The sequence below is a fragment of the Myodes glareolus genome, chromosome 25 (assembly GCF_982192425.1).
Source record: "Myodes glareolus chromosome 25, mMyoGla1.1, whole genome shotgun sequence".
Classification (NCBI taxonomy): Eukaryota; Metazoa; Chordata; class Mammalia; order Rodentia; family Cricetidae; genus Myodes; species Myodes glareolus.
Window position 1 is genome coordinate 30,031,442 of NC_142050.1, and position 27,718 is coordinate 30,059,159.

Genomic DNA, 27,718 nt, shown 5'->3' on the forward strand with positions numbered 1-27,718 from the left:
AAACTTCAAGGCACATCACAGAGGGTGGTCAGCATTCTGCACTTTTGCCTATCAGCTGGGCTGGAGAATATCCTCCCTAAGGTCCAGCTCCCAGCCCTCTAACATACTGGTACTCTTTCTAATAGAGTTAAAGAAGTTTCAGCGGCATCCGAGCAATGACAACAAGCTACCGATTCTGGGCCCCAGTGCAAAACTTCCATTGCGAAACTTCTCCTGAAGTTGTGCAATGCATAGCCTGTCTAGACATACTTAGCAGCCATGGTTGTGAGTCTTGTCCAGTAATTATGTAAGCAAATGGGAGACAGTCTGTTTCTATGCCCCCATTCAAAAAAGTGGGGCAGAAGAAGGCCGTGTCTCCCTAGGGGCACAAACTGTCCTTGGAGTAAGAAATTGAGGATGCTAGATGCCTACCAGCAGGGCTCACACAGTGCACAGGACACAGGAAGCACTTGACAAATATTCATTCAATGAATGAATATGATAACAAACAAGTAAATGGGGAAAGGGCACCTATTGGCAATGGTTGCCTGTTTTATCATCAGTCAAAAGAGGACCTCACGTTTGCATGTGTCCATCCCTAGCAGATGGACAGTGAGCGACTGTTGGAGGTGAACTGTGAGCTGCTACAAGCAACCTGGGATAAAGGATTATGGGAACTGAGAAATGTGACCTGGTCTTTGATTACTGTCCCACATTTCACCAATGTTATAACTGGGAAAATGAAAAACAGGTCAGTCAGGAAGCCAGACGCGGAGGCCATCACGCCAGGCTGCTCTTCATTGTACTAGCCAGCTGGGTTCACACCCAGGGATCTTCACAGGCTCCCCCTTGGGGTCACTCAGTGTCCACAAAAGGAGTCCCTGTGCTCCGGGTCTTCTCAGTGCAGAGGGTGGGTACTGACAGAGCTCAGGCACTGTGCCCTAGGACCAGCTGTGTGCTGGGAGGAAGGGAAAGGAAGGAATGGGCTTGTAGATTATTGAATCTATTTTTAAACTAAAAAGCAACTACTACTCTGTAGGTTTTTTTTAAACTCTTTGAGGGCCTGCCACTCAGCTCCCAAATAAATACAGAGACTTATTCTTACTTATGAATGCCTGGCCTTAGTTTGGCCTATTTGTAGCCAGCTTTTCTTAAATTATCCCATCTACCTTTTGTCTCTGGGCTTTTACCTTTCTCAATTCTATATACATTTCTTTCCTTCTTACTCCATGGCTGGTTGTGTGGCTGTGTGGCTGATCCTGGCGTCCTTCTCTCCTCCTTTTCTTGCTCCTGCCTCTTCTTTCTTCTCCTGCTTAGTCTCTCTGCCTGACAGCCCCACCTATCCTTTCTCTCCTCTCCTGCCTAGCAATTGGCTATTTAGTTCTTTAATAGACCAATTAGGTGTTTTAGAAAGGCAAAATAACACAGCTTTAAGAGTTAAACAAATGCAGCATAAAAAATGCAACACATCTTTACACAAGTATATAAACATTCCACAGCATATACAAATTTAACCCATTTAAAACTAATATTTCACAACACTAATCTTAAATATTTTACATCGGCATGGGTTTTTGTATATTGATGCACATTTATGATTCTTTCTGTTATACTGTATATATGTTTCTACTCTTGTTTAAGGTACTGTGCCTATACAGCACATTTAACAATGTAATATAAATTTTGAGTCCTTGAAAGTTATTATTACAAACTAGGTTAATTAATAAATATAGGTTAGTAGTTAGTCATCTAACAAACACATTTATGGTCATGTTAGGTATGTTTCCAAGGTCAAACAGAGCTATATTTTAGATAGACAGGTGTTCTTCAAATACTTCAGAGACCTACAGAATATGAAATCTAAAATGTTGAAGGCTTTTCATGACAGTGGGGCATGTCTGCTTCTGGCAGCACCAATCTACTTCAGAGAAGATGATGGACATTAAAGAACCTCCACATGGAGTTTGTTTTCACATGGCAAAGTTATCCACTTGGCAAGAAACTGCCCTCTCCGTGACTGCTGACAGATGGTATGCTGCCCAAATTGAACAATCAAGACACAAAAGAGAGCGACTGTTGAACTTTGGCAAGACAATGTAGGACAGTCCTTAAAAAAATCCTGCATCACAGAAAAGTCTGTAGGCCAAAGAATGATGCTCCCACATAGCAGAGGAAACTTGGATGACTGTCCAGGCAGCCAACTGTTTCTGTCATTTCTATAGCTTTGGAAGTTGCTTGCTCTGAACTTCCTGTTTGCTAAAGTAATATTTTATCTTTCTTGGGTCTCTGATGGGAATTGAAGGCTAGATAGTTATACAGTATACTTTGCTATGAAATTCAGAGAAAAAAACTTGCATAAAAGATGTAAAATGTATAAGTCTGATAAACATAAAAGCTTAAGTTGTTTATCTAAGAAGATGTTTTAAGGTCTAAAAAGATATTTTTAGGATGGTTATACAAGTTATGATAAAAAATGGTTTAGGTATAAAACTTTGGGCTCACTATGATAGGATAGATAATACAATACTTTCTCCAAATTTGCCAAATACGAGTGGACTGGATATTGTAAATGTAATTTTTATCTGATAATTGTTCTTATTGCATATATTACTATGTTAGAGTTCAAACCCTTCTTTTAAATTTAGACAATACCTGATCATCGTTCTTATTGTATATAGTTTTGCTATGCTAGCGTTAAAACTTTTCCTTTATTTAGACCAAAAGGGGAAAATGTTGTAGGATATGCCAGGGTGGGCATAGTGGAGATGAGGTAATGAGCCCTGTGGAAGAACATAGATTAAAAAATATTGGTTAATTTAAGTTAGAAGAATTGGTGAGGAACAAGCCTAAGCTAAGACTGAGCTTTCACAGTTAATAATGTCTCCATGTCATTATTCGTAGGCTGATGGTCCCAATGAGAAAATAAAACTCCATATAGTATCCAACATGGAGGCTTGATTAAGGACAACTACACTAAAGGTCTTCACAGACTCCCCCTTTGGGGTCACTCAGTGTTCACAAAAGGAGTAACTATGTTCTGGGTCTTCTCCATGCAGAGAATGGGGGTGGGCAGAGCTCAGGCACTGCCGCCTAGGGTCAGCCATGTGTCGGGAGTAGAAAAGGAAAGGAAGGGATGGGCGTTTACCCTCACCTGTGGTCAGGCAATACTGGCATGTGGCTGTCTTATGTAAGATACCCACTTGGGACTTTGGGGGTCTAACAGGTCACAGGCTGTCTTTCTTGGGCCTGGAGACTTCCTTTCCACAATGTTCTACCATATTGATGGGATGGTCATACATTTTTCCCCACAGCCAAAATACTAGCTAGGATGCTGGGCACTGGGCAGGAGAGACACACACTTACCACTGGTACCAATGCTTAGCCACAGGGTCTAGGGCTACAGGAAGAGCCTCTGGGCTACCCAGTCTTACAGCCCCCAACCCAGCCCTACACAAGGGCAGATGTGTCTGTGTGTACCTGGGAGGTGGCAACTAATGTCTTTTAGTCTCCAGCAGTTAGGGATGTCTCCTTAAATACCAATATAAGGACTGTAAGATAGAATTAAGGGGCACTTAGCCTTGCTTTCAGAGTCCTTAAGCCTGTTATTTTTGTTACTTCTTACACAGAAAAATTGCTATGTGCTTTTTAACCTGAACAATCAGAAAGGTTTTTTAAAAATGAAGTTCTGGGCCATCCCAATCCACTGCTGATGAAGGAAAACCTGGGGGCTGGGTAGCTGCTATTGGGAATTCCATTCCTGGGCCTGGGATAAAGAAGCAATGACCACAGAGCTGATCTCTGGATGGCGGGGCATACAGGAGCACAGCTGGAAGGCACCCCTGAATTTCCAGGCCAACTTTCAGTAGATCAACAAGGAAATTGCCCCCCAGAGCTTGGTCAGGGTCTCCACATTTGCCCTGCAGGAAAGCTCCATTTCCATTCATGTCTACACTGACCAACCGTCCATACTGCTGGCCTAGATCCTCCCAGAGGCTAGCTCTGGCTTCCGGCTTCCCAGCCATATACTGTTCCTTATGTCCTGTGCCCACCATGTTGAAAACCCAGGTTCTAAGGAATCTTCAATGTCAATCAGTCATCCGGACTCCCACTGCCCCCTCATTTATTCGTTTGTTCATTCACTCGGTCATCTCTTTGCCAAATAAACATTCAATATGTCCTCCATCTTTGGAAGGCCTCTGGAAGACTAACCGTAGGCCTGAGCTCAGCTTTCTGGATGCTCTTGTTCTACTCCATGAGCTTGCCCTGAGAGTGTGAGCCACTGAGCTCTGGGGAAGAAGGCAGGCACCAAGGAGAGGCCAAATCAAGTCAAAGTCATTTGTTCTCTCTGTCCTACAAGCAGCCAGCACCTCCGATCTGCGTGCTGGGTCCATCAGTCCTCGCCCCACTGCTGGAGTGACAAACCTAAGATGAACTTGGGAAGTAGAGTGGGCCTTCGATCTTATAAGCGTCAGTGCCCAGAGCCCCATGCTGCATGCGCTATTGCCTGTATCAGCTCGGGGTAGGGGGCAGAAGGGGTCACCCCTTATTTGTGTCCCATATTGTTGCATGCTCAATATTAAGTGTTGTAAAGAACAGAGGAGGAAGAAAGAGCTCTGGTCTCCAAATCCCTAGTTCTGTGTTAGTAGACACCAGATAATGTCTACTAAAACCTAGGAAAACCAGTATTAAAAATACTCTTGGGTTGGTGAGATGGCTCAGCAGATAAGGCGCTTGCCACCAAGCCTGCAAACCTGAGTTCAACCCCCAGGACACAGACTATGGAGAGAGTCCTCTAATTTCCATATGTGTGATGTAGAACCTGTGTGCTTCCATATCCCCACCACATAAAATGAATTATAACGTGATACAAATTTAAAAAAAAAATAAAAACCTTCTCTTTATGTCCCTTCATTGCTCTGTATGAAGTGACCATGTCAGAAAAACCAAGTGCAACAAATCAGCCAATGACAACGTCCTGGGTGAATGTTGAGACAGACGGGGCTGCCCTCAAAGCCAGGAAGCAGGGGAGTGCAGAACTCCTCCAGGTATCGGCTGAGATGCCAAGCTCAGTGAGTGACATGAACCTTGGGTCTGGGTGGCTCTTGACAATACTTCTGCAGGTGAGGACACTGACTGGGTATTCTGGTCCAAAGTGGCACTTGTGTGACCTTCACAAATCCATAACTCTGAATGAATAGGTTGGAGTGAAAGGCTGGAGGGACTTTGGCTATCAGAAGATTCCCACAAGATCCAGCAGGCCAGACCACGGTGTGTGAGGTGGAGCTGAATAAAGGCTGTGGGCTGGGGAAAGGGAAAGGCAATAGCAATTTTAAAGCAATGGGGATAGAGAGACCAATAAAAAAGGTTACTTTTCTTCGAGGCAGAGACATGAGGGGTGGTAAAGACAGGCAGGCGATAGGGCAAAGATCACATGAGTGTTTGGGACATGGGCCAGAAGCACTTTGAACTGTGGATGGAAGATGGGAACTGGGCATCCACCCATCTGTGAAAAGGCGTGTGATTGGCAGCGGAGATCTGGGCTCAGAGTGGAGAAGACAGCGCCTGCAGCTGGCCCGGAAGGGGACACTGCCTCCAAGACTCCAAGAGAGCACCTAGTCAGATGCTATGCTGAGGGGTGAACCAGGGCCACAGTAGTCAGCAGTGCCAGCCCTGGCCCTTGCAGCACTGTCTACAGGTAGGCTCACACATGCATGGGTGTATACACACATACACACACACACGGGACAGGCGGGAGAGAGACAGAGCTAGAGAGGCAGAGAGATGGGGGCAGGTAGACGTAGCAGTATAGCTCATTCCTTCATTTTATTCCAGGCAGGGGATCCTCCATACATTGTGACAGCCCAGGGTCTAGCTCTCCTGTGAACACTCTCAGGTGGTCTTGTCCCGGGAGGCTTCCAAAGGGCTGAGGCTAACAGGCCAAGTGAGAATACTGCATTGGGAAAGCCAGAGCCTAGAGATATCACTTTCCACCCCTTGGACTCTGGGGCAGGCTCTCCCCAGAAGCCCACTCTGCTGTCCCATCCCACAGAACCCCTGGGGGGCTGGAGGAGGAGCAAGATTCTCTTGTGTACACCTGTGAGCAGGTGAGGCCATGGCAGCCTCAGCAAAGGGCCCTGACTTTCCCTCTACTCACTACCCTGAGGGATCTGGAGCAGGGACCACACGCAATTGGAAAAGCTATGAGATGGTAGTGGGTATGGAGTGAGTGCTTAAGGTTTGGCAGGGTACGGTAGGCCTGTAACCCTAGCTACTCATGGGGTTGAGGCAGGAGAATTAGAAGTTCAAAAGTGCCTGGACAACAGAGCAAGTTGCAGGCCAGTTGCTGGACAACTTAGTGGAGACTCTGTCTCAAAATAGAAAGTAAAAAGAGGTTTGGGCATATAGCTCAATGGTAGAGTGTTCATCGAGCCTGCATAAGGTTCTAGGTCCAATCCCTAGACCTTTGAAAGCACACAAGAAAGAATAAGAAAAGTGACCCATGTGGGGGAATGCGGCCATCTAAAACTATATTGTTAAAAGGAAAACATTTATTGTGACAGCTAGTTCTCAAGTAGAAAATGACTGTACTATGAAATTTAGGACTTAGGAATAATTACAAAAATGGGAATGCAATGTAGGTCTTGTAAACTGGGAAGTGCCCTGCCCTGACTATTTGCAGGAGAGGCAAAGGAGAGACTAGCTACAACTCAGTGGGCTTTTGAGCTCAGGGTCTTTCTTATGTGTTAAGCAAGCACTGCACCACTGACTGAACAACACCCACATCTCCCTTTTTTTCATTTTATCCTCTGAGTCAAAGTCTTACAAGTTGCCCGGGCTATCCTTGAACTCATTCTGTAGCCTGGGCATACCCGCCTTCAACTTGCGATCCTCCTGCTTCAGCCTTCTCCATAGCTGGTATCACTGGGCTGCACCACCAACTCAAGCCCTGGTATATATTCTGACATAGTCTGGCTCCAGACTGTGCTGGGTCAAAACAGAATTAAACAGGCAGGTGGTGGCTCTGGCGAGGAGGGAAGGTGACCCTGGCATTCATATGCATGGATGGAGAGAAAACTGTAGGCTGAGGCCCCTCTCACCACAGCTTGGCCCACGGGCCCAGGCCCTGCTCCAGGCACCAGGGACAGAGGACAGACTCACTCACAATCCAATTTGTTATACTCCCACCTTCCAACAAGAGAGGGGGACGAAATTAAAAAAAAAGAAGAAGAAGAAGAAGAAATCCCATTATCTTTATCTGTCCTTCCCATCACCCAGCAGAAAATGCAAACGGGAGAGAGACAGCTGCCATGAACTCTTTATATTTTACCCAGAAGAGGATGTATCTTTTATTGCATACAGGGATTTCTTATTTGAAAAAAATATATCCTTTCTGAATGACCTCAGTAGCAAGACAGAGGTGGGGGTGGGGTGGAGATCCAGGAGTCATTGACAGAGCATTGGCTTAAACTAGAGGGATCTCTGGAGGTGGCAGGCAGTAGCAGAGGGAGAAGCAAGGCCTATGGAGGAGACCACAGGAAGGAAATGGGTCTTCTCTCCACCTCCCCATTGTGAGACATAGACCTAAGTACCGTGTCTCTCTGAGCCTCTGAATCAATTTCCCACTTGTGCTAGGAGGTTAAAAGGAAACATTCCCTCTGGGGAGTAGAAGGAGATGTCAAGGAGCATTCCTTAGCTCAGAGAGAAAAACGTCCTGTCTGCCCCCGCTATTATGCTTAGCGTGGTGACCTTCTCCTGGTGTCCCTGTCGCCATTCCAGGCAGGTAGTTTACAACAGGTGAGCTCTGAAGACAGACAGGCTATTGAAGAGTTGAGATGCAAACAGGTCCCTGTCCAGACACTCCAGGGTAGTCATGGCAGTGAACTCATGGGGCCAGCTAGTACATTCAGAGTGGAGTGCCACCTGGACACTGTGCTTGGAGAACCCCGCACTCCTAAAACCTCTGTCTGTGACTGTCTTTCCTTCCATACATTCTGACAGCTTTCATCCAAGCAGACCCTGGACTTTGGGTCCTGTGATGGTGAGTTTTATGAACCAACTGGGCAGGGCCCTAGTACACTCTGCAAAACATTAGTTAGCCTATTTGTGAAAGGTATGGGTATAGAAGATTAACATTGAAATCCAGGGACTTGGGGTAAAGCAATTATTCTCCAGAATGTGGGTGGGTTTCATCCAATTAGCTGAAGGCCTACAGAGAGCAAAAAGCTGGTCATCCGTGAACCAGAGGGAGTTCTGCATGCAGGTGGCCATAAGCTGTTCCCTGGGCTTCCAACCTTCCAGTACAACCTGGCTTCCAACCTCCCAGTACAACCTGCAGAGTTTGGACCTGCCAGTTTCTAAAATCATACCATCAATTCCGTAGAAGATGCACCCCCCTATACACACACACACACACACACACACACACACACACACACACACACGGGGAGGGGAGAGGTGCTCTTCAACTTACCCAGAGTTATGCCCATACAAGCCCACCCTAAGTGGACCATGTAAGTAAAAATGCATCCTAGCTTACCCCAGATTAAACACACTAGAGCACTTATAGACCCTGCAGCTGGGCCAGGTTATGCAACCAAAGCCTGCTTTTCCTGATGTGGTGAAGATCTGTTGCACAGGGTGGAACACGTCACTGGAAGTGAGCAATGTAACACTGAGATATTGGCTCTGTCTCCTTCAGATCCCTGCCAATCACAGCTGCCCCCAAAGTTACTTTTACATCTGGATCTAGACAAGCTCATGGAGAGGTGAAGAGAATGCTGGGAAAGCTCCAATCCAGATGTGCTGGGGACAGCAGCTGCAGGCTGGACCACTGGGAAGATGAAACTACAGTTCATGCCCAGTAGGGGTGAGCAAGGGATGGATATCTTTTGGATGATAACAGAGGTGTCAGAGGGGACTTCTTGCTTCAGTTGAATCTGGGACGGGGCTAGTCATCTGGGGAGAGGAGACCCCCTCCGCTGCTGAAGCAAGGGCTCAAGGAGATGGGAGGGGCTGCTCTGCTCTCTTGGCTCTGCCCAGGGATGACAGAGCCTCACCCAGTCTGTGTGCCAAATGTCAGGCGGCCCTTGACATTGACTGATTTGTGGTAACAATGACATCCTTTCTTATACATTGATATAAGCTTCCAAAACACCTTCATCCCCATGGACAACTCGCCTCACCTCCCTCTCCCTACAAGGCCAGGTGCAAACGACTTTCAGGTGTCGGAGGAGGCTTTCTTTTCCGTGCTTTGCAACCTCGTTTTGGTCTGAAGAAAACGAGAGTTTGGGGGCTGCCCCAAACTCCTGCTTTAATTTATAAAAAGAAGAACAACCTCAGGAGAAGAACACACAGCTGGGCTGAGCGGGGGGCCCTTGGGAAAACACAGCAGGATACCATCTCCCGTGGGGCATATCTTGAGTTCACGCTGGTGAGATTGTGAGACCCGAATTGACACTAGCTTTGGGTTGCTGCTGTAACTGTTCTGCTACAGGGTAGTGTGATTCCTCTGAGGGCAAGCTCAAGAGCTCCGACATGGGAGAGGGAGTCTGCTCGGGTACCTGGGTATAGAGTTACCACAGGGAGTACTGCCATACCGGAGAGCCACTCGCACGGAGGGTGGTGGCCTTTCCAGGGCTTCTGCAGCCTGCTGGTTGAGAGAACAGTCATCCTCTGGCAGGCCCTGGGATTAAGCATCCCTCAGACTTCCTTCACCCCCAAAGGATGGAGGGAAACTATTTCTATGGATGCTCCAGCCTCTGTTCAAGATGGCTTCTGACTGTGGCTGTGAGAAATACTACGAGAGACACACTACAATTCTTTACTGAAGACATACTTGATGGGTTTGCAACTTCTGATCCCTGAGGGGAGCAAGTCTCCAAAACTAGCCCGCAGTTTCTTCCCCTCCCACATACAGAGCAGGAGGTCTCTAGGAAGAGAAGAATAAGCAGCAACCACTAGCCCCGACATGGTCCCTCTAGAACAGCCAGGTACGGGAGGTACACACTTCCTCTGCTTGGTGTCTGATGTGGAACGCTGGCCCCACCCTTCCTGAACTTCATCAGACTGAAGCTCATACAGCCATATACTGGCTTTTTAACATAGCAGAGAAGCTATCCCCCAGTAGCAGCTGAGCCCTGCTTCTCTGAGGAGAGTAGGCTTGGCTCCTTATGAAGCCACCCTGTTCTCAAGCACAGGACACGTGCTCAGAGGTTCCTCTGCTTTTCAGCACCCACGTTCTCTACCAACTCATCCCAAGCACTCACTTCACGGATGCCAATGCTGAGGAGCTGAGGGGTGGTCTCATGGATAAAGCAACTCAAATGTGGGTGCGACCTCACTAGCCCACTCGTGCCTCAGGAGTGCTCTGGAATGGTTTGAGAGAGATTGGCAACAGAGCCTTCCCTGCTGGCGCTACAGCAGGGGCCTTTGCTCCATTAGCCTATGGGGGCCGCCATGGTATGGGTCAAACGCACACAGACATACAAGTCCACCCCAGTTCTAAGGACTGGTACCCTGGGATACATGCATGGATATAGACCCCCATCTCCCCTGGTGCATAGACTCCTCCAGTCCTAAGAACAAGACACTTAGAGACCCCTCCCAAGAAGAGGGGTACAGGGCCCTACACACATCTCGTCTTAAGCCTGGTGGGAGGAGACAGGGTTGAGAGGGGATATGAGACATTCAAGGAGCTAACCGAACTTTCTGATTTTCAGGATCTTTAGGCATCAGAATCTGGGGGAGGTGGCAGTTGGGGTGGGGAGGCTGAAAAATTACCCTGGATTTGAGCAAAATCATAGAAGCCCCTGTCTTATTCCAGGGGAAGCCAGCTTAGAGCCCAGGTGGGTGCTCAGGGCTTTGGGGGGTCTTCCCACTCCCCATGTTGGTTCCCAGGACTCAACACCATCCTCATAGCCTCCAGGACCCACAAACGGTCACAGCCAGTGTCCTTAGCAGCAAGCATCTTTTCCTCCTCCCGTAGTCCAGACATGCCACGTAGAAACTTCACTGTATCACCCCCACTGAACTCTTACTATGAAGTAGTTGCTGTAATTATCTCTACCTCACAGGCAAAGAAAGAAGGCACAGATAGTTTAAGTACTTTGGACAAGATCATACAGCAAGGTCCTAGGGACATCAGGCTTTGCGTCCAGGTACCACAACAACGCTAGAATTGCCCTTCTCTATCCTGGTCTCTTCAGAGCCTCCTCCAGAGGACACCGCAGTATGACATTCTGCAGAGCACTCCGGCAAAGTCCAAATGACTCCGGGTGGAATGCCCTTGTTTGTACAGGCTTTGCCATCTCCTCACAGAACATTCAAATCCAGTGCCATCCTCCTCCACAGTGGGCCGTCACATCTCATTTTCCTCTATTCTCTTTCTCCATCCTCCGTGGCTGACCCAGATCCCTGGAGCTGTGAGTATTCAGCAGAAATTATAGGCACAGCACAGAGGGGAGGGAGAGCCCGGAGGGAACAAAGGCAGTGTCGAGACCTTGGCCCCAGGGGTTGGGAAGAGCAGACTTTGCCTTCACATGCCTGCATTTAGATATGACACCTGCAATCCCAGACCGCAGCAACTCAAAGGACCACAGAGGCACTCCCTGCCAGAAAGGCTTGCCAACAGTGCGCCTAGTGACCTTTGTCCCCTTTTCTGTTTGAGACTCATGAACCTTCTCCCACCAATTCCAAGCAGATTATAAAGGCAAACTCAGCCTGCCTCCCTCCCTCCACCTACTGGTCACTGGTCCTTCTCTATTCCCTAAAACCCAGCTCCACTTACTGCTGACCCAAGAAGGCACGAAGTGACCAAGACCAGCCACAGGGATAGCCCTGAGAAGCAACCCTCTTACCCAGGTCCATGTCTGCAGCCTTGGGCCGGTGGGAGCATGGTACATTCTTGAAGATGGCATCCAGGATCTTTTCCTTGACCTGTGTGATGGTGTCACAGTTGAGGATCTTCACCGGGACCTCTGGGCTGTTAGCGTTATCTGGACTGACACAGCTCAGGACCTGAGGGTGGCAGGAAGAGGTCACACAGATGAGGACAGTGGGAAAGACTCCCAGATCTCAGCAGCACCCTGGGATCCTTCATGAATGACTCCTCTCCATGATGGACTATGGAGGGGTCCGGGCAACTCCATCCTGTGCAGAGAGGTAGGATGGCACCATGTCTTCAACATCACTGAACTTCCTATCGGCATGGATGCACTGATTGCCTAAGGGAAACAGTGATGGAAGCAATGGCAGGTAGAGCATCTATAACAGGACAGATATAGACGTATGCACATATATGCAGTTCCTTATTTGTACACCTGTATGCTAGGGGCCACCCCACTAGCACACCGAGACCATCACTCCAAACCCCACTTCACGTATCAGTTTTTCTTATTCCTTCAATACACAATCGCAGCGCTAGCGCTCTCTCGCTCTCTCTCTCTCTCTCTCTCTCTCTCTCTCTCTCTCCACACACACACACACACACACACATATATGCTCACACACATGCTCAGTACTAATGAGAAACCGGGCTCCTGTTTAAAAAGATTTAATAGCTTTGGTTTTGGGAAGCATTTCAGGTTGACTGGGGGCTGCTAGATCTATTAGAAACTTAATGTATTCTTTAAGTATAAAAAGGTGCCCTTTAAAAACTACAGCTTCAGGCCCCCCAAGAGGCCTCGCTGGCTGTGAACCTGAAGCCCTGGTCAGGTGAGGAGGCCACTGCTAGCGCACGGCCCCTAGTTCTCATTTCAGAAAGAGGTGGGAAAATTGAAACCGCTTCAGCAGCTGTTTGCTTCCTTTGAGAAGTTCAAAGCGTTCCACTGGTCATCCTCATAGTGTGTTCTTTCTGTATTGCTGAAACTTTGGGGCTCCCTGGGTGGACCTCAGTGGAACAGGAAAGCAGAGGATGAGGTATAGGAATGGTGAGGGAATATAAGAGCCAGGTAGAGAGCCCTGGGTATTGGGGGACTTGAGGCCAGATGTCTTGCTTCTCTGGGCTCCCAGCTAGCCTTTTGTCCCTGGAGCCTGAGTGTTCTGTGTCCCTCTCCTTCTCAGAACTTCAACACCCTATGCCCCTCCCAGTAACCATTTCCCAATAGCCCCATCTGGCTCACAGAACCAGACTCCAGCCCTCCGCCTGCTCCATGTGGTGGTAATCAGAACCCTGGCCCTGGATTCCTGCCTCTCATTAGCAGCTAGACTGCTAGGGGCACAAATGCAGAACATGCTTATTCCATTAAGAAGGGAAAGGAGGGGGAGACCCTAAATCTATAAAAATCAAACTCTCACCTTCAGAATGTCCTGAACTGAAAATAAAATAAGGGAGGCCAGGCCTTCTCCCAGCCACTCCCGGCGGCTCCTTCTAAGAACCTCCCATACCCCTCCCTCCTGCTCTGGCCACTGTGCTGTCCTGTTGCCAGGCCAGTGATGGGCAGTTCCACCTCCCCTAGGTAGCAACAGAGCCTTGTCCGCACTCTTTCCCCAGAAGGACCATGAAGCAGAGACTGATGCTTGAGGGTGATCTCTCATAGCTGTCAGGGCAGGCACTGATCTTCCCAAGTGGAAGCAGTGGCTCACAGAAGACAAGGTCCCAGGTTCAGAAAAATATCTTCTACTCCTGGCTCTTAACTGCTTCAGAATCATCATCCAGGTGCTTTCTCTGCAGGTTCCCAGAGAGGCCCTAGCCATCTGGAGGCCTCCCAGGGAACATTTAGCATTCTATCTGGTTCCTGGGAAGGGATGCAGCATTCAAATAGGCTCCTGGCGGGAGAGGAGGGGGCTAGAGCTCGTGGGCTCCCAGGGACACACATCTAATACACTGGCAGGTGACTCGGTTTGCATCTTATCTACCCTAGGGAGTTCCCAGACATCTAGCATTCAAGAAGGTAACCTGGCAAGCATCTAGTCTTCTAGGAAACTCCCTGGCAGGTAACCATGTGAGTGTCTAGCACTCCAGCAGGCTCCCTGGTATTGCAGTGTACATCCTGGAGATCTCCCATGGCTGTGTCAACTCAACTTCCATCAGGACCAGGCCACTAACAGCAAAGCCAGAGTTCCCGGGGCTCCTCCAGTCACTGCATGTCCCCACACTTCCCACTTTTATATTCGAGCTGAGTCTCTGCTGCTCTGTCTGGCCTGGTGCAGGATCATCTTCCTGCATCACCACTGGATAGAGCGTCCCCTTCACAGGTAAGAGCATCCTTCCCCGCAGCCCTGCCACGTCCAAGCGAGATAATCGCCTATTTCTCTCCCTTCCTTTCCTGGCCTATCTTCAGATGTTCCCAACTTAATGATTTCTTCCCATTCTCTGTAAGTCTGTCACCTGCCTCCAGCCGGGCACAATCTTTCAGGCAGTGGAAATAAAGGCTGCGGCAATTTAGGACTGGAGCATGATTGTGATCCTAACTCATTGTGTTGCACGGGGATGGGGAAGGGTGGGACAGGAGACATTTAAAGGTATTCCTCTCTCGCTCAGAAATCCATTCAAGCCTCTATTTTTGGAAGGGTGTGTTCCTTCTCCATTTTAATTGCAGTCTGTGACTTTCTTCTGTGAGTTGGGAACAGAGAGGGGGCAGAAGCCTCACTCGCAGGCCATATCTTCAGGTGCTCAGGAAGTCAGTCTATTGGGATTCCCGAGGGCCCTTGGAAAGATGGGGATGGGAGAACCAGAATGGCCTCCCAGTCAGCAGAAATAGCTTTATTCTTAGGGGGATTGTCTTCCTATCTGGTCATAGGATCTGAACGTGTCTATGTAAGCACCTGTCCCTCCCAGCCTGACCTCCACCCTCATCCCCACTGGATCTTGACTACTCAGTTCAGCACTGATCTGGAACCACACCCATGCACCAGCTAAGGAGTCACCGAGATGCAGCTCAGCCTCTGGGCACCCTGGTGCATGGGTCACAGGGAGCAGAGGTGGGCACACAGCGGGCACCTGCCTGGGCCCTACAGCAGACAAAGCTGAAAAGGTGATTTGTTCAGCATTTTTGCCATTCCTTCTTCAGGAAAGAGCTTCCCCAGTGCCAAAGCTGGCCTACCAGAGCTGAGGGGAGCAGCAAGAGCATTTACCAGAGTTTTGTATTCAATCTGCTGCCGGATGAGCTTGTCCTCACTCAGGGAGTAGCGGGCCTCTCCTGTGATGGCGTCGATAGGACCCTTCTCCATCTGCTGCTTGATGGCACAGAACAGGGAGAAGAGGGGCTCCCCAGCACACTCCTGCATGAGAGAAGAATCCCAGTATTAGAGTTCAGGGATCCAAGGTATACAGGGCTCACCCTGTTGTTCTTGCTTTCCTGGTCCTGATTGCTTCTTGGCTCACTTTTCCCATTTCCTTTTCTATGCTCTTCAAATTTGCATGGGTTCCTGCCCTGTGGACCCAGGTGATTCTGATCCTTTTTGCCACCTGCCCACCCACTTCCTTCCTTCCTTCCTTCCTTCCTTCCTTCCTTCCTTCCTTCCTTCCTTCCTTCCTTCCTTCCTTCCTTCCTTCCCTCCCTCCCTCCCTCCCTCCCTCCTTCCTCCTTCCCTTCCTCCCTTCCTCCCTCCCTCCCTCCTTCTCTTTCTACTATCCTCTCTTGCTCCTTCTCCCATCCACCCTATCCTGCTTTCTTTGTGAACCAATCAAGAGGCAGAGGTTGGTTCTCTGAGTTCATGACTGGAAGCCCAGCAGCTTGACTCTTCTGCCTCCCTGGCCCACCCTCAGTTTATCTACAGCAGCATGCCTATATGCCTGCCCTGGGACCCTTCATCAGCTTCCATAAGTCTGATACTGGGGGGCAAGGAGGAGCTTTGGGAGGGGAGAGGAAACTGGGAACTCGCAGAAGACTTGCGTTCAGTTGAAAATGGGAATTTAGCCTGAGGACCGCCTGGAACCTCTCAGGGGTATGCTGGTCCCTCGCTTGGGTCTTTCTTCACTTCAGTTTCCCGATAATAAAGAACTACATTTCTTGTGGGTTGGGTGTGTCGGGCTCCATAAGAATAGACATATAGGGTTATAGAGTCGAGTGTGGCAGGATAAGGAGGTAAAAGGCTTACACCCAGGAGAGGAAGAGACACAGTAGGACTGGAAATGTGTCCTCATCGCATCCTACCTTGAGGAACTTGTAGAGGAGGAAGGTGAACCAATTGGTCAGCATCTTCTCAGCCACCGACTCCGTCCTGGCGTCAGTCACCAAGGGAAGGGGAGAAAGAAGACAAGAAGTGGCGGGTCAGAGGCCATGGGCTAGGGAGAGTGGGGGAAGAGCCTGCCACCATCTTGCTGATTACAGTGTCTGGTAACCTAACGTACAGGAGAGTCTTATGGCATACCAGGCCCCCAGGGCTGAGAATGAGCATTTTCTGAGAATCTGGAGCCTGGTTGCTGGGCCTGCATGTGCTATGTGCAGGGTTTCCTTGTCTACAGAGGTGCTATCCCATCCCACTTCACAGTGATGGCAATGGCCTTCACATATGCTGTTCAGTAGCTATGGGGCACATGTGGTTACTGAACAGTTGACATGTCGCCGGTGTGTTTGAGGAGCTGAAGCCTGCCCACTTATCTAGTGAATCTAGATTTGAGTCATTCCATGTAGCTGATGACCTGTTGGATAGTACAGCCTTAGGGGAACTTGGGAAGAGACTGAGGCATTCCTATTGGGAAAGAAAGAAAGAAAGAAAGAAAGGAAGGAAGGAAGGAAGGAAGGAAGGAAGGAAGGAAGGAAGGAAGGAAAAAGGAAAAGGTTGGGGGCTTTAATTGTGCAGGGCATGGGAAGGAAAGTGGCATAGAAAGGCAATCACAGTAGGGAGACAAGGTATTCCCTACGGAGCCTGTTACCTTATCTAGACTCAGAGCATTAACAGCCACACCGAGGGTGACCATAGCTCGTCCACAGACAAGCTAACATTGTCGTATCTCAAAGGCCGCTGTGTACTTCTGAGAAATGCTTCTGCACTGGCAGGGAATACTTTTTTGATTATAATCGCCATCTTTCATGTCATGATTGAAGCCTGCTCATTCTTTTCTTATGTGAAAGAAGCTGCTGCCCAGCGGTGGTGGCGCATGCCCTTAATAATCCCAGCACTTGGGAGGCAGAGGCAGGCAGATCTCTAAGTTCCAGGCCAGAACTTACAATGTGAGTTGCAGGTCAGGCAGGGCTACTCTGAGAAACCCTGCCTCAAAAAAACCGAAAGAGAAAAGAAGGGAGAGAGGAGGAAGGAGGGAGGGAGGGAAGGAGGGAGGGAGGGAGGGAGGGAGGGAGGGAGGGAGGGAGAAGAAGATGCCATCAAAGTGTTACTGGTTTGAGCTGCACACATTCAGGTGTTGAAACTTGCTCTGAGAGCAAAGCCAATGCCATCGACAAACTAGCCCGTCTCGACAGATTTGGTGAACTTAAATACACAGTTGCTAGAAAATACGGATAGCTGAAACCTCCAGGTGTCTGGGCAGCTGCTGGTATGCAGTGAAGGCAGGAAAGAGAAACAGGAACGAGAAAGAGGAAGGCTATTGTGGGGAGCCAGGGGCAAGAAGAACAGAAGGAGGTGGGGGAGGAAACATGCAGGAGCCTCCGGGGAACACAAGAAGAAAACAAGGAGAGGAGACAGAGACCCAGAGCGAGACCACGAGACCATGCCAGGAAATTGTCAGTGGGAGTTGCTGGCAGGCGGCGGCAACCCTAGAATTATGCCAGTGGGTGGCTACATGGTGAAAGCAAAACAAAAATCAAAATTATCTACCTTGCCGTTTGCAGAGCTGTGGGATTCTCCTTGGCACCGTAGTCCTTTGCAGCTGGGCAGGCAAATGTGCAACCCACCCCCCCCTCAAGTCTAAAACGAACTATTTGGAAAGCTAAGTGTATCTATCTGCCAGACAGGGAAAGCACTATTGAGGCCTGGAGTCTGACCCAGAGACCACGGGGCAAAGGTCAGGAAGACGGGATGAAGTGGTCTAGCCAGAGAGCTGGATGTGGTGGTTTCCAAGGGCTGGACATTGGAATAACGGCTGAGAAGAGAAATGGGTACCCTTCAAATGGATGCCCATACAGAATGGGAGTTCTGTGTTTTCTAACCAAGCCAAATCACAGGGTAGGAATGGCTGACGCTTGTCTGGCCTTGTGGGTTTTAGAAACATGCGGTAGGAAGTGAATGTTATGGCTCAAATGAGATGCTTTCCACAGGTTCATGTGTTTGAATGCTGGGTCCCCATTCAAACTGTTTGGTGACACTGTTTGGGGGGAGTCATGGAACCTTTAAGAGGTGGGACACTGCTGGAGGATGGCCCCAAAGCCACTAATTGCCTTCCTTGTGCCAAAACAAACCTTTCCTACTTTAATTTGCTTGCATTAGGTGTTTGGTCACAGTGAGGAGAAACCCTAATAGCATCTAACTTGGTCCAGCAGAGACTCCAGAGCCTACGGCAGGGGTCAGGACCTGCTTGTCGGGCTGCACTGAGTCAGTTGTCCCCAAAGACTTTCACTTCCTGCTTCTCAAATGGTAACACCCATTCAAATTGCTTAGTTCCCTGTTAACCTGTAGATCCCCATCAGGTCTGGGAGGGGCCCAAGAGCTTCAATTCTATAGTCTTGTATGCTGCTCTTGCTGTTGGTTCATCAAGAGTCTGAGGTCCTTTTATACTTCTAGTCCTGGTCCAAATGAGGCCACATCATGGCCTGACTGATCTCTGACACAGAACTACATAATTCAGGGAGCAGAACGGCAGGGTATAAGGGAAACATGTGTGGTAAGCTAGGCTGTAGGCATGCAGGTAATGGGTGTGAATAGCCGCCCACAGGTCAGTGTTTTACCCTTAGGAAGCAGAGTTGATCCCTCTGCAGCCTACCTGGTACATAGAGGGCTCCAGGATTCACACCTAAGCCTTGGGCTGGAGGTAGGGGTACTCTGACCTCTGCTGGCCACCTTAGGCCTCCCTTACCTCCTGAGCAGCAGCTTGGGGTGGTTCTTGCTCTCCAGGTTCTTATCAATGAGGTCAGCCAGGAGCTGCTTCAGCACATCGGTGGCATACTCTAGCTTGCTCTGAAGGACCGTCATGATGAGGGAGGCCACGTTCCCTCGGTCACGCATGGAGAAGCTGCGCTGAGACTCAAGGGTGCGGATGAAAGAGAGTAGGAACACCTTGTTGTTGATGAGCTGGGCGAAGAGCTTCAGGCCTTTCTCCACACGCTCCTGCCGGTAGCCTGGGACCTGTGCGGGGATGTGGGGTCCTCACATGAGCTTTGGGGTGCCCCATTTACTGCTTTACAGAATAGGCTCCCATTCCCTTGAGTCTAGGCACCGTTGGCTAACACTACCAAGTCCTTCTCAGGTGTCAGGCATGGGACTTAGTATCTTTTTAACCTCTATCACAGCACACAAAGTGGGGAGGTAGTTACAGTCTTGAGACCCAGTCACTGATAGTAGGAGAATTAACCACAGGTCCCAAGAAGTAGCAATGAGATTTGAACCCACATGAGGAGACTCTACAACCTCAGCACTTCCCTGATGGTAATGCAGAGCCAGCCAATGAAGGGCCTGTGCTCCTGACCACCTCCTAACTCTCTGGAGCCCTGAAAGGCCAGAACTGCTGTGCTTTGTGTTCTGTCTGAGGGATTACCAGGCCTGGGCTCCTGGTTAAGCTAACACCCACCCATTCCTTCTCCATTCCCAGAGGTCCTGTGGTCAAACAATCAATATTGCTGAGTTTCCATTGGACTCTGACATCACCACACTCTGTGGGTCCGTTAGGGCTTCAGTCGCTGTGAAGAGACACCATGACCATGGAAATTGTTATAAAGCAAAACATTTAATTGGGTGCCTTACAGTTTCAGAGGTTTAGCCCATTACCATCATAGCAGGGTATGGCAGCATGCAGGCACACATGGTGCTGGAGAAGGAGCCAAATCTTGATCCCACAGGCAATAGGAAGTAGTCTGAGTGTTATACTGAGTGAAGCTTGAGCAAGAGAGACCTCAAAGCCAGCCCCCACAGTGACACACTTCCTCCAACAAGACCACACCTACTCCAACAAAATCACACCTCCTAATAGTGCTACTCCCTATGAGCTTATGGGGGGCCCATCACATTCAAACTACCACACTCTGTAAGCTTATGCAAGTTCGTTTACCTCTTAGGGACCTCAACTGACCTACTTTAGGAAAGGGAGAGACAGGCCTCTAGGGAGCACCCTGGGGTTCTCTACTCAGGAAAAGAGAAGAAAGGTGACTCTACCTTCTTCCCTGCAGAATAGAGGGTTTGGGAAATCCCCAGGAGGGTACAATCATCTTAAGAGAGAGTTGTTGGCTGCTTAGCTAAGCGTGAAGGACAGTCCCTAAGATGTCCAGGAAGAGGCACAGTAGCCCTGTTCAGAGGAACCTCAGGCTGGTGTCTCCAAGATGCCCCGCAACAATGGAATGGATGGATGCTCCATAGCCCTGAGAAGGAAATGGTCCACTCCTCGCCATAGCAAAGTGGCCAGGGCTGTGAACACACTGAATGAAGAGGACAGACACTAGAGTGGGCTAGATGGACACTAGAGTGGGCAAGATGGACACTAGAGTGGGCTCACTCTTCACACAGCACCATTCAAACTCTGATTTTGGGCAGGGAAGCTAACAGTAATAATGAGGTTGTTTACTTGGGTAGCTGGAAGGGCACATAGGATGCCTAGAGACCTGGTGCTGCCTCTTGATCTGAACAGTGACTCAATGGATGGGACAGGTGGGCTCTCTTGAGGACCTGTCAGTCACTATCCTGAGCAGTGATGTATGCGTATTGCTTTGCAAGTTTGCTCCTGAGAAAACCAATGAACTCTTGGGAATGCAGCCACAGGCCTGGCCCTCATAGATTCCTTCTTGGAACACTGAGCAGGGCTTGCCTCCTTGAGTGTACCACCTGAAGGGATGGTGAGGCAGAGGGACAGAGGTACCAAGGGAGATTCTTAAGGGCTATGTCCCAACCCCTCAGATCTTTGAGAACGACTCTCATGTATGTCAAAGTAAAGAATATGGTTTCAAAGTTGGTCAGGTTAAATTCTGTCACCGTCACTCGCTAGCTGTTAATTTCTTCACCAGAAAAGTATGTTGTTGAAAGAACTGATATGCATATGGGCCGTTCTCTCTGCCAAGTCCCCTTTGGACTGATTGGGATATATTGGCCTATTTAATCCACAGAACACTCTAGGCTGTGTTAGGACCTCTGGAACAGCATGAGGGCAGGAGCTTCCTCAGGATCCCAAGACAGAAGCCTCCAAGCTAGGCCATGACCCAAGCTGTCAGGACTGTATCCTACCCTATCCATGAGACATTGCATGGCACAGACAACTCGTGAGAAACCTGTTGTGCTAGGTACTGCCCACAGTGGAGCCTCAAAGGGCAGTTATTTTATCCTCTGTACTCCTGGGTTTCAACTAGAAAGGGTTGACAGAGGCAGACAGAGATCGCCTGTTGGCTCTAGGTCACAGAAGGTGGCAGAAATAGTCATTCTTCCCTTGACTCAGAAGCCCCTGTGTTCTGGATTCAGGCTGATGTCAGCTAGAGGCCACTTCCAAGTCCCCAGTTCCTCTGCAGAGGGCACACCGGTCCTCTATTCTATTCTGCATAGAAGGGGGTCTTATGTGAGCTTTCCTGACAGCAGATCATTCTGATGGCTCTGGAATCTCAGAGGAAGCATGTGTGCTCCCAGAACCAGTCCTGTATCATCCTCTGACCACAGCACTAGTACTTGGAAGGCCAGTTCTCAGACAGAGAAGAGAGAACGACAGATCCAAGACGGGTACAGTAGGTACCAGCTAGGACAACCTGGCAGCTCATCTAGTCCCTCATCATAGCGCCGCCCACCTGAGTCCCTCATTGTCACAAGAGGGCCCAGCCTTGGTTTACCTTATACCCGGCTCCTTTGGTTCCCAGACCCACAGTGGACGGATGCAGTACGAGCAGCGGATCCATGGCAGCCTCACTCTACCACAGCCCAGGCATTCATCTTCCTGTCTGCTTCCTCCTGACTGTTCCCCTAAAACTGTGATTGCCCCCTCACACACGTGGTCATGCTTTGCGTCCTCTCCTCTCTGTTCTCCTCAGCGTGACTCCTCTGTTACTTGATCTAACTATGGCAGATCCTAGTGTTTACTGGGCCCTGTGTGCCCTGCACACATTGTGGGCATTCTTAACGATCCTACACAGGACAGCTGTGGTCTTCTCAGCATCTTAGAGAAATTACCACACTTGTCCCAGGCCACCCTACTACTAAAGGGCAGTGCTGGACTTTCCAACCCACTCTCCCCACCCGCCACCATGTCTATCCCACTCCTGGATTCAAGGGCTATCTCAAAGCTAACGCAAGCTTCTCCCTGCAGATTTCCCAGCCACAGGCACCCAGCTGCTCAGACTGTCCGTCATAGGGAGAGGTAATCATGAGTAGGTTTGGCAGAGCAGCATACAGAGAGGACACGGTGCCAACTCCATGACACTCCACACCATGAAGACCCGCTCTGAAGCTACTGTGTGGGCTTCTCTTGCACCTTAAAAAATTCATATGCCCATGGCCAGCAAGCAACTAGGGTCCAGGGCAGGACAGTTTTTGGCTAGCCTCTTGCAGAAAAGATACCACGGTCAGGAGCCTGGGCTCTGGAATCAGAGAGCATAGGAAATGTGTGTGGAAGAGAACTCCAACCCCTCCAGTCTACTGCCTCATCTACAAAATGGGAATATGAGGGCCTGTGTCATAATGTTTTATGAACATTAAATGAGATAATGTGTGTGAAGTACTTGGCACGCCGCCTGTGCGTAGAATCAGCAGTGGTTTTACTATCTGTCTCTGCATGTCCTGGGCTGCTGTTTTCTGGTCTCTGTTTGCCAGGAGTTTCTAGACGTCTAACATGCATCCCTCTCTGTCCTGGAGCTGGAGGTGGACATTTTCTCCCCGTTTGATAGAGAGTGGAGATGGAAGTGAAGCATCTTGGGAAAGGGTATCCAGAACCACCATTCTCATACTCTGCCGCTCCTCCCCACCCCTGGCCAAAGTCACTCTGAAACCAAATGCTCTTTATTACCCAGATGGTTCTCCACTTTAGTTGAATTCTGCACCTATAAAACTGGATAGTAAATTTTAATTGTAACCCAATAGGTTAGAATTTAGGAGCCAGTGATGGGTCGAAACTGGGAGTGAGTGGTTGGTAGTTCTTTGTGTTTTTAAAGTGCGGGTATGTGACTAGGGCCAGGAAAGTCTCTTCCTCAAGTGCCTCCCTTGCCCCATGTGACCTAGTGACCTCCAAAGCAGGAGTTCAGGCTCCCTTTATACCTTCCTTTGGGGCCATGTGGCCATGAAGATGAAATGGCAGGGAAACACAACTTTCATAAATGGGGTATCTCCACACCCAGAGCACCAAGGAAGAACATTCCATAGCAAGAATAAGTTGGAAACGAACAAATATTAGTCCAATAAGACCACATAAAGTCCACAACCCCATAATGTAGGCGTGGCATAGCTGATTTCTGGGCCCAATTTTGACAAGGGCATAGAAAACCCCATTCAAAAGTTATATGCTTGTGCAGACGGGATTTTGAACTAGTGAAATGGGGAAAATAACTATATACCTAGCCTGGTTGAATTCTTAGGTTTTTTCTTCTGATGTCCACAGACAGGCTATTACTGCCCTTGCTGGGACTGCTGTGTCCTCTCTAGTACAGACAGACAGACAGACAGACAGACAGACAGACAGACAGATAATTTTTCACTCATATGTTTCCTGCACTGCTACGCTATGCCAGGGTCCCCACCTCAGATCATGACAGCAAAGCACATAGTCTCTACACCAGCAACTCACACACACAGACAATGACCTATCTGCTTACCTCCCCCCACCCCACACACAACTTCTTCTCTGAGCTAGAAACTCATGAACTCTTTTATGTCCTGAGAAGTCTAGCATCTGGGTGAAAATTAAAGTGAGGCTGAGAAACGATGAAAGACAAGGAAAACAGTAGAAGGGGGAGGAGCACAGATGAGTCCAAAGAAGGCAATGGATGGGGTGAGTGTTCTGAGATTCCTAGTATCTTTGTGCATAAATATATGACACATGTATAAACACACACACACACACACACACACATTGACAGAGACTAGAGGCTCACGGCCAGAGAAAAGGCCAGAAAGTGCTTAGTAGTGTCTATCAGTCGGAGGGGCAAGGAGACTATCTCTAAGACAGAAACACTCATTTTCTCATTACAAAATTGCATATACAAACATACATGCATGTGTGCGTGTACATGCATGCACACCTGCATGCATGTATGCATGCATGTTTTTGCATCATCCAATGAACAACCATGGAGAAATGCAGTACTGTAAGCATGACTGTGAATGAGCAGCATGTGTTGCCATGGTGCACAGCCTGCTGCAACTAAGGAGACCCCATGTGGACACTTCCTCCAACATCAATGTCTCCAACACTGAGCACAGGGTCTGTTTTCCTTGTGTGGACAATTGTGTGCACACATGGGCTTGCATCTTACTTTCCATTGTTGCTTCATCTGTAGATTCTGCTTCCTCCCGATAGGCAAGCAGAGCTGAAGGCCATCCAGAGTTGTGACACACAGCCTCACAGCCAGAAGACACATGAAGTCTGGCAGCCTTGACTGCTCCTGGCTCAGCCCCCAGCAACTGTGTGCACTAGTCACTCACCGGGCTTCTCTGCCCTCTTACTTTGCTCACCTTTAAAATGGGTTTAATCTTCTTGTCCTGGGAGTGTAGATGGCTGGATGCATAAAGACTACTTAAGACTGAGTAAGGATTTTAAGGGCTCACAGCTTCTAATGATCATCCCTCCAGATTCCTATTTTCCCCTGCTTTCCTCATTCCTCATTCTTCACTTTCCCCTGCTATTTATCTTGGTAAGCCGTTCTAAAGCCCTTTCAGAATAGAGTGTAATATAAATATATGCATAAGTGAGATAGCACGCTAGACAGTATATGGGGTAACATTTTCAAAAGATAGCAGTACAACAGTGGGGTTTTTATCATTCCCATTTCCACCTCCCTTCCTCGTGTATCACTTGTCTTTCCCAATGGAAGCGTCAAACGGTAAAATCCCTTATACACTCATTGAGTACCAATAAGCAAAATCCTTTATACTGTGGTTTACTAAACCTAAGTCCTAACTGTCCTTGCTTATCTGACATAATATTTGGTTGTGTCTACATTAGATTGGTTTGAATGAGAACGGTTCACATAGGATCATATATGTAAATGCTTGGTCCCCAGTTGATGGCACTGTTCACAAAATATGGCCCCGTTGGAGGAGGTGTGGTGGTGTGGGTGGGCTTAGAGGTTTCAAAAGCCTGTGTCATTTCCAGCTCGATCTCTCTGTTTTAAGGTTGTTGCCTAAAGATGTAAACTTTCAGCTAACGCTTTGCACCATGCCTGCCTGTTTGCTGCCATGTTCCTCATCATGATGCTCATGGACTCACCCACCTTCTAAAACTGTGAGCTCCAATAAACTCTTTCTTCTGGAAGTCACCTTGGTCAGGGTATCTCACCACTCAGTAGAAAAGTATCTAAGACATACATGTATAGTTTTTCTTGGAAGAAGGTTCTCTCTATTCATTCAATCCTGTAAGGGCTCTATGAACACCTAAGACTCAAAGCTCCACTAAAACCTGTGTTCTGTTTTGACCCCATCTTACCAAGGAACTGGCTGGGGACCATATACGGCAAAATGTGATATCTTCCTGACCTCAGTTTTCTCAGTTCTGAATCAGGATGCTGGGTTTCCTGCTGTAACACTAGTGTGGGGGTGGGCACTGATTCTTACCTCAAGGTCCCTTAGCACAGGATGGTCTTCAATCCCTGGGAACAGCACCCGCATCGTGTAGGTCCTGTAGTCCAGGAAGGGAATTCCAGCTCCGTCCAGGTCACTGGTGAGCTCATGGATATCTGTCTGCAGTTCTGCAAAAGCTGGCACAACGAGAAGTCCATGAGGGGCCTGGGATGACAGCTCACTAGGTAACATGCTTGCCTTGCAAATATGAAGACCTGACTTTGAACTCAAAAAAAAAAATTCCTGGGCATGGTGGTACACACCTGTAATCCTATCATTCAGGCCACAGAGACAGGAGGATCCTGGTACTCACTAGCCAGCTAGGCTACCCCAGGTGGAGAACTCCAGGTCAGTGACAGACCCTGGTTTAAAGAACAAAGTGGGCAAAGCCTGAAGAAAAACAGCTGAGAATCTTGTGAGATGCTGGGGCCAGTAGATGGGGGCCAGCTTGAGAGTTACCTCTCAAAGAATGCTCAGACCCCTCAGCCAGGTTCCTGGGGGTGTGATCTAGGGACCTGTGCATGTAAGAATGATGGAGCTAGATTGCATCAGCGTGGGAGAAAGCTGGTCTGGAGCCTCAAGTCTTTCAAACAGCAAAGGGATGGAAAGCTACCCTCAGACCTAATGCTATAGGGATCAAAAGAGAAAGGGCTCTGGTTTGTAAAGTCTGTTGGGAAGGGAAATATGAAACGGCAGGAGAACAGAGGGGACAGGCAGAGAGATGAACCTATGCCTAGTGCTGCACTTAGAACTGAGTTTTCTTGGCAAAGTTTCTTTCAATAAAAAAAAAAAAAAGAGTTTGAGCATCCAATTCTAGATCGTGTAGTTCTCAGAAACCAAACAAGGCTTGGGCAGAGGGTCTGCCACTCTAACCTATTTCTTCTGCATAAATATGAAGGCACACCTTTGACCTTCCTGCCTCAGCACAATGCTGTCTGGTGGGTTATAATTGTCTGTGAGGGCAGCTCAGACTTCCAGATGGATACAGTCACAAGGCCCCAGCTGGCCCCTAGGAAAATCTGGCATGCATGCAGCACAGCCCAGAGCCAAAGCTGGCATACTCCATCCTGGCACAATGCCCCCTGAGGCCATCCTTTGCTACCTAAGAGCTGCAACTGTCAGTCCTGCTAAAGTATGGCATTCTCCTTTGTGTACGCCCCCCCCCACATCTGCATACATGCATGTATACACATACATGCACACACATGAACAGATTGCATTGGCACACACTGACAAAGAACAAGTCGTGAGTGTTGCCTACCAATGTTTATTTTTCATTTACATAAACTTAAGACTAGGGAAAAAGAGTAGTTGGTGGATTCAGAAAAGACTCAGAAGCTCTAGGGGCTCTGGGGACATCAAAGAGCAAGCCCATTACCTAATGAGATATGATGACATATAAACATGATACAAGTACCCTGAACTGCACACAGGGTCCTGCATTGTCCCTTTTGGTGGTTATGGTAAACTGACGTGAGGTCTGTAGGTTTCCATGAGTCTCCATGCCAGGAGAGCCCAGAGGCTTGCTGGTAAGGATGGGGGCTCAGCTGGACACTAGCAGACCGCAGCCTTTTCTGGTACCCCCTTTCCAGTGGCCTTGCTCCCCATTCTGTTATATGGATGCTGGGGTTCTTGTCAAGCAGTGACGTGAGAGGCAGAAGCTCGAATGCTGCTGAACACACTCCAATGCATGCGAGCAACTGCGTGTTCCTAAAGGGAGCCAGGAGACCTCTTTGGCATGCACCATCGCCACAGCCTAATAAACATGTACTGATGGCTGATCCTAATTGCTAGCTTGAGTGGACTAAGAAGTACCTAGGAGATTAGAGAAGCTTATCCCTGGGTGTGTCAGAAACAGTGAGATAATAATTACTGATAGATTGACTCATCCTTTGATGGATTCATAATATGATGTTGCTGTTGGGAAGGCGTTGACTTATGGAAGGTGAGGCCT

The 27,718-nt window shown here is 48.7% G+C and overlaps 1 protein-coding gene across 1 annotated transcript in view; it reads right to left on the reverse strand.

The window, feature by feature from the left end:
- Plxna4 (plexin A4) overlaps positions 1-27,718 on the reverse strand; it is a 454,827-nt gene that overhangs the window by 24,325 nt on the left and 402,784 nt on the right. The window contains exons 21-25 of the mRNA XM_087901814.1: positions 25,759-25,901; positions 18,890-19,158; positions 16,074-16,140; positions 15,052-15,198; positions 11,835-11,994 (exon numbers count right to left, since the gene is read on the reverse strand). Of these exons, the coding sequence (XP_087757940.1) occupies positions 11,835-11,994; positions 15,052-15,198; positions 16,074-16,140; positions 18,890-19,158; positions 25,759-25,901 (786 nt within the window). The remainder of the gene's footprint in view (positions 1-11,834; positions 11,995-15,051; positions 15,199-16,073; positions 16,141-18,889; positions 19,159-25,758; positions 25,902-27,718) is intronic.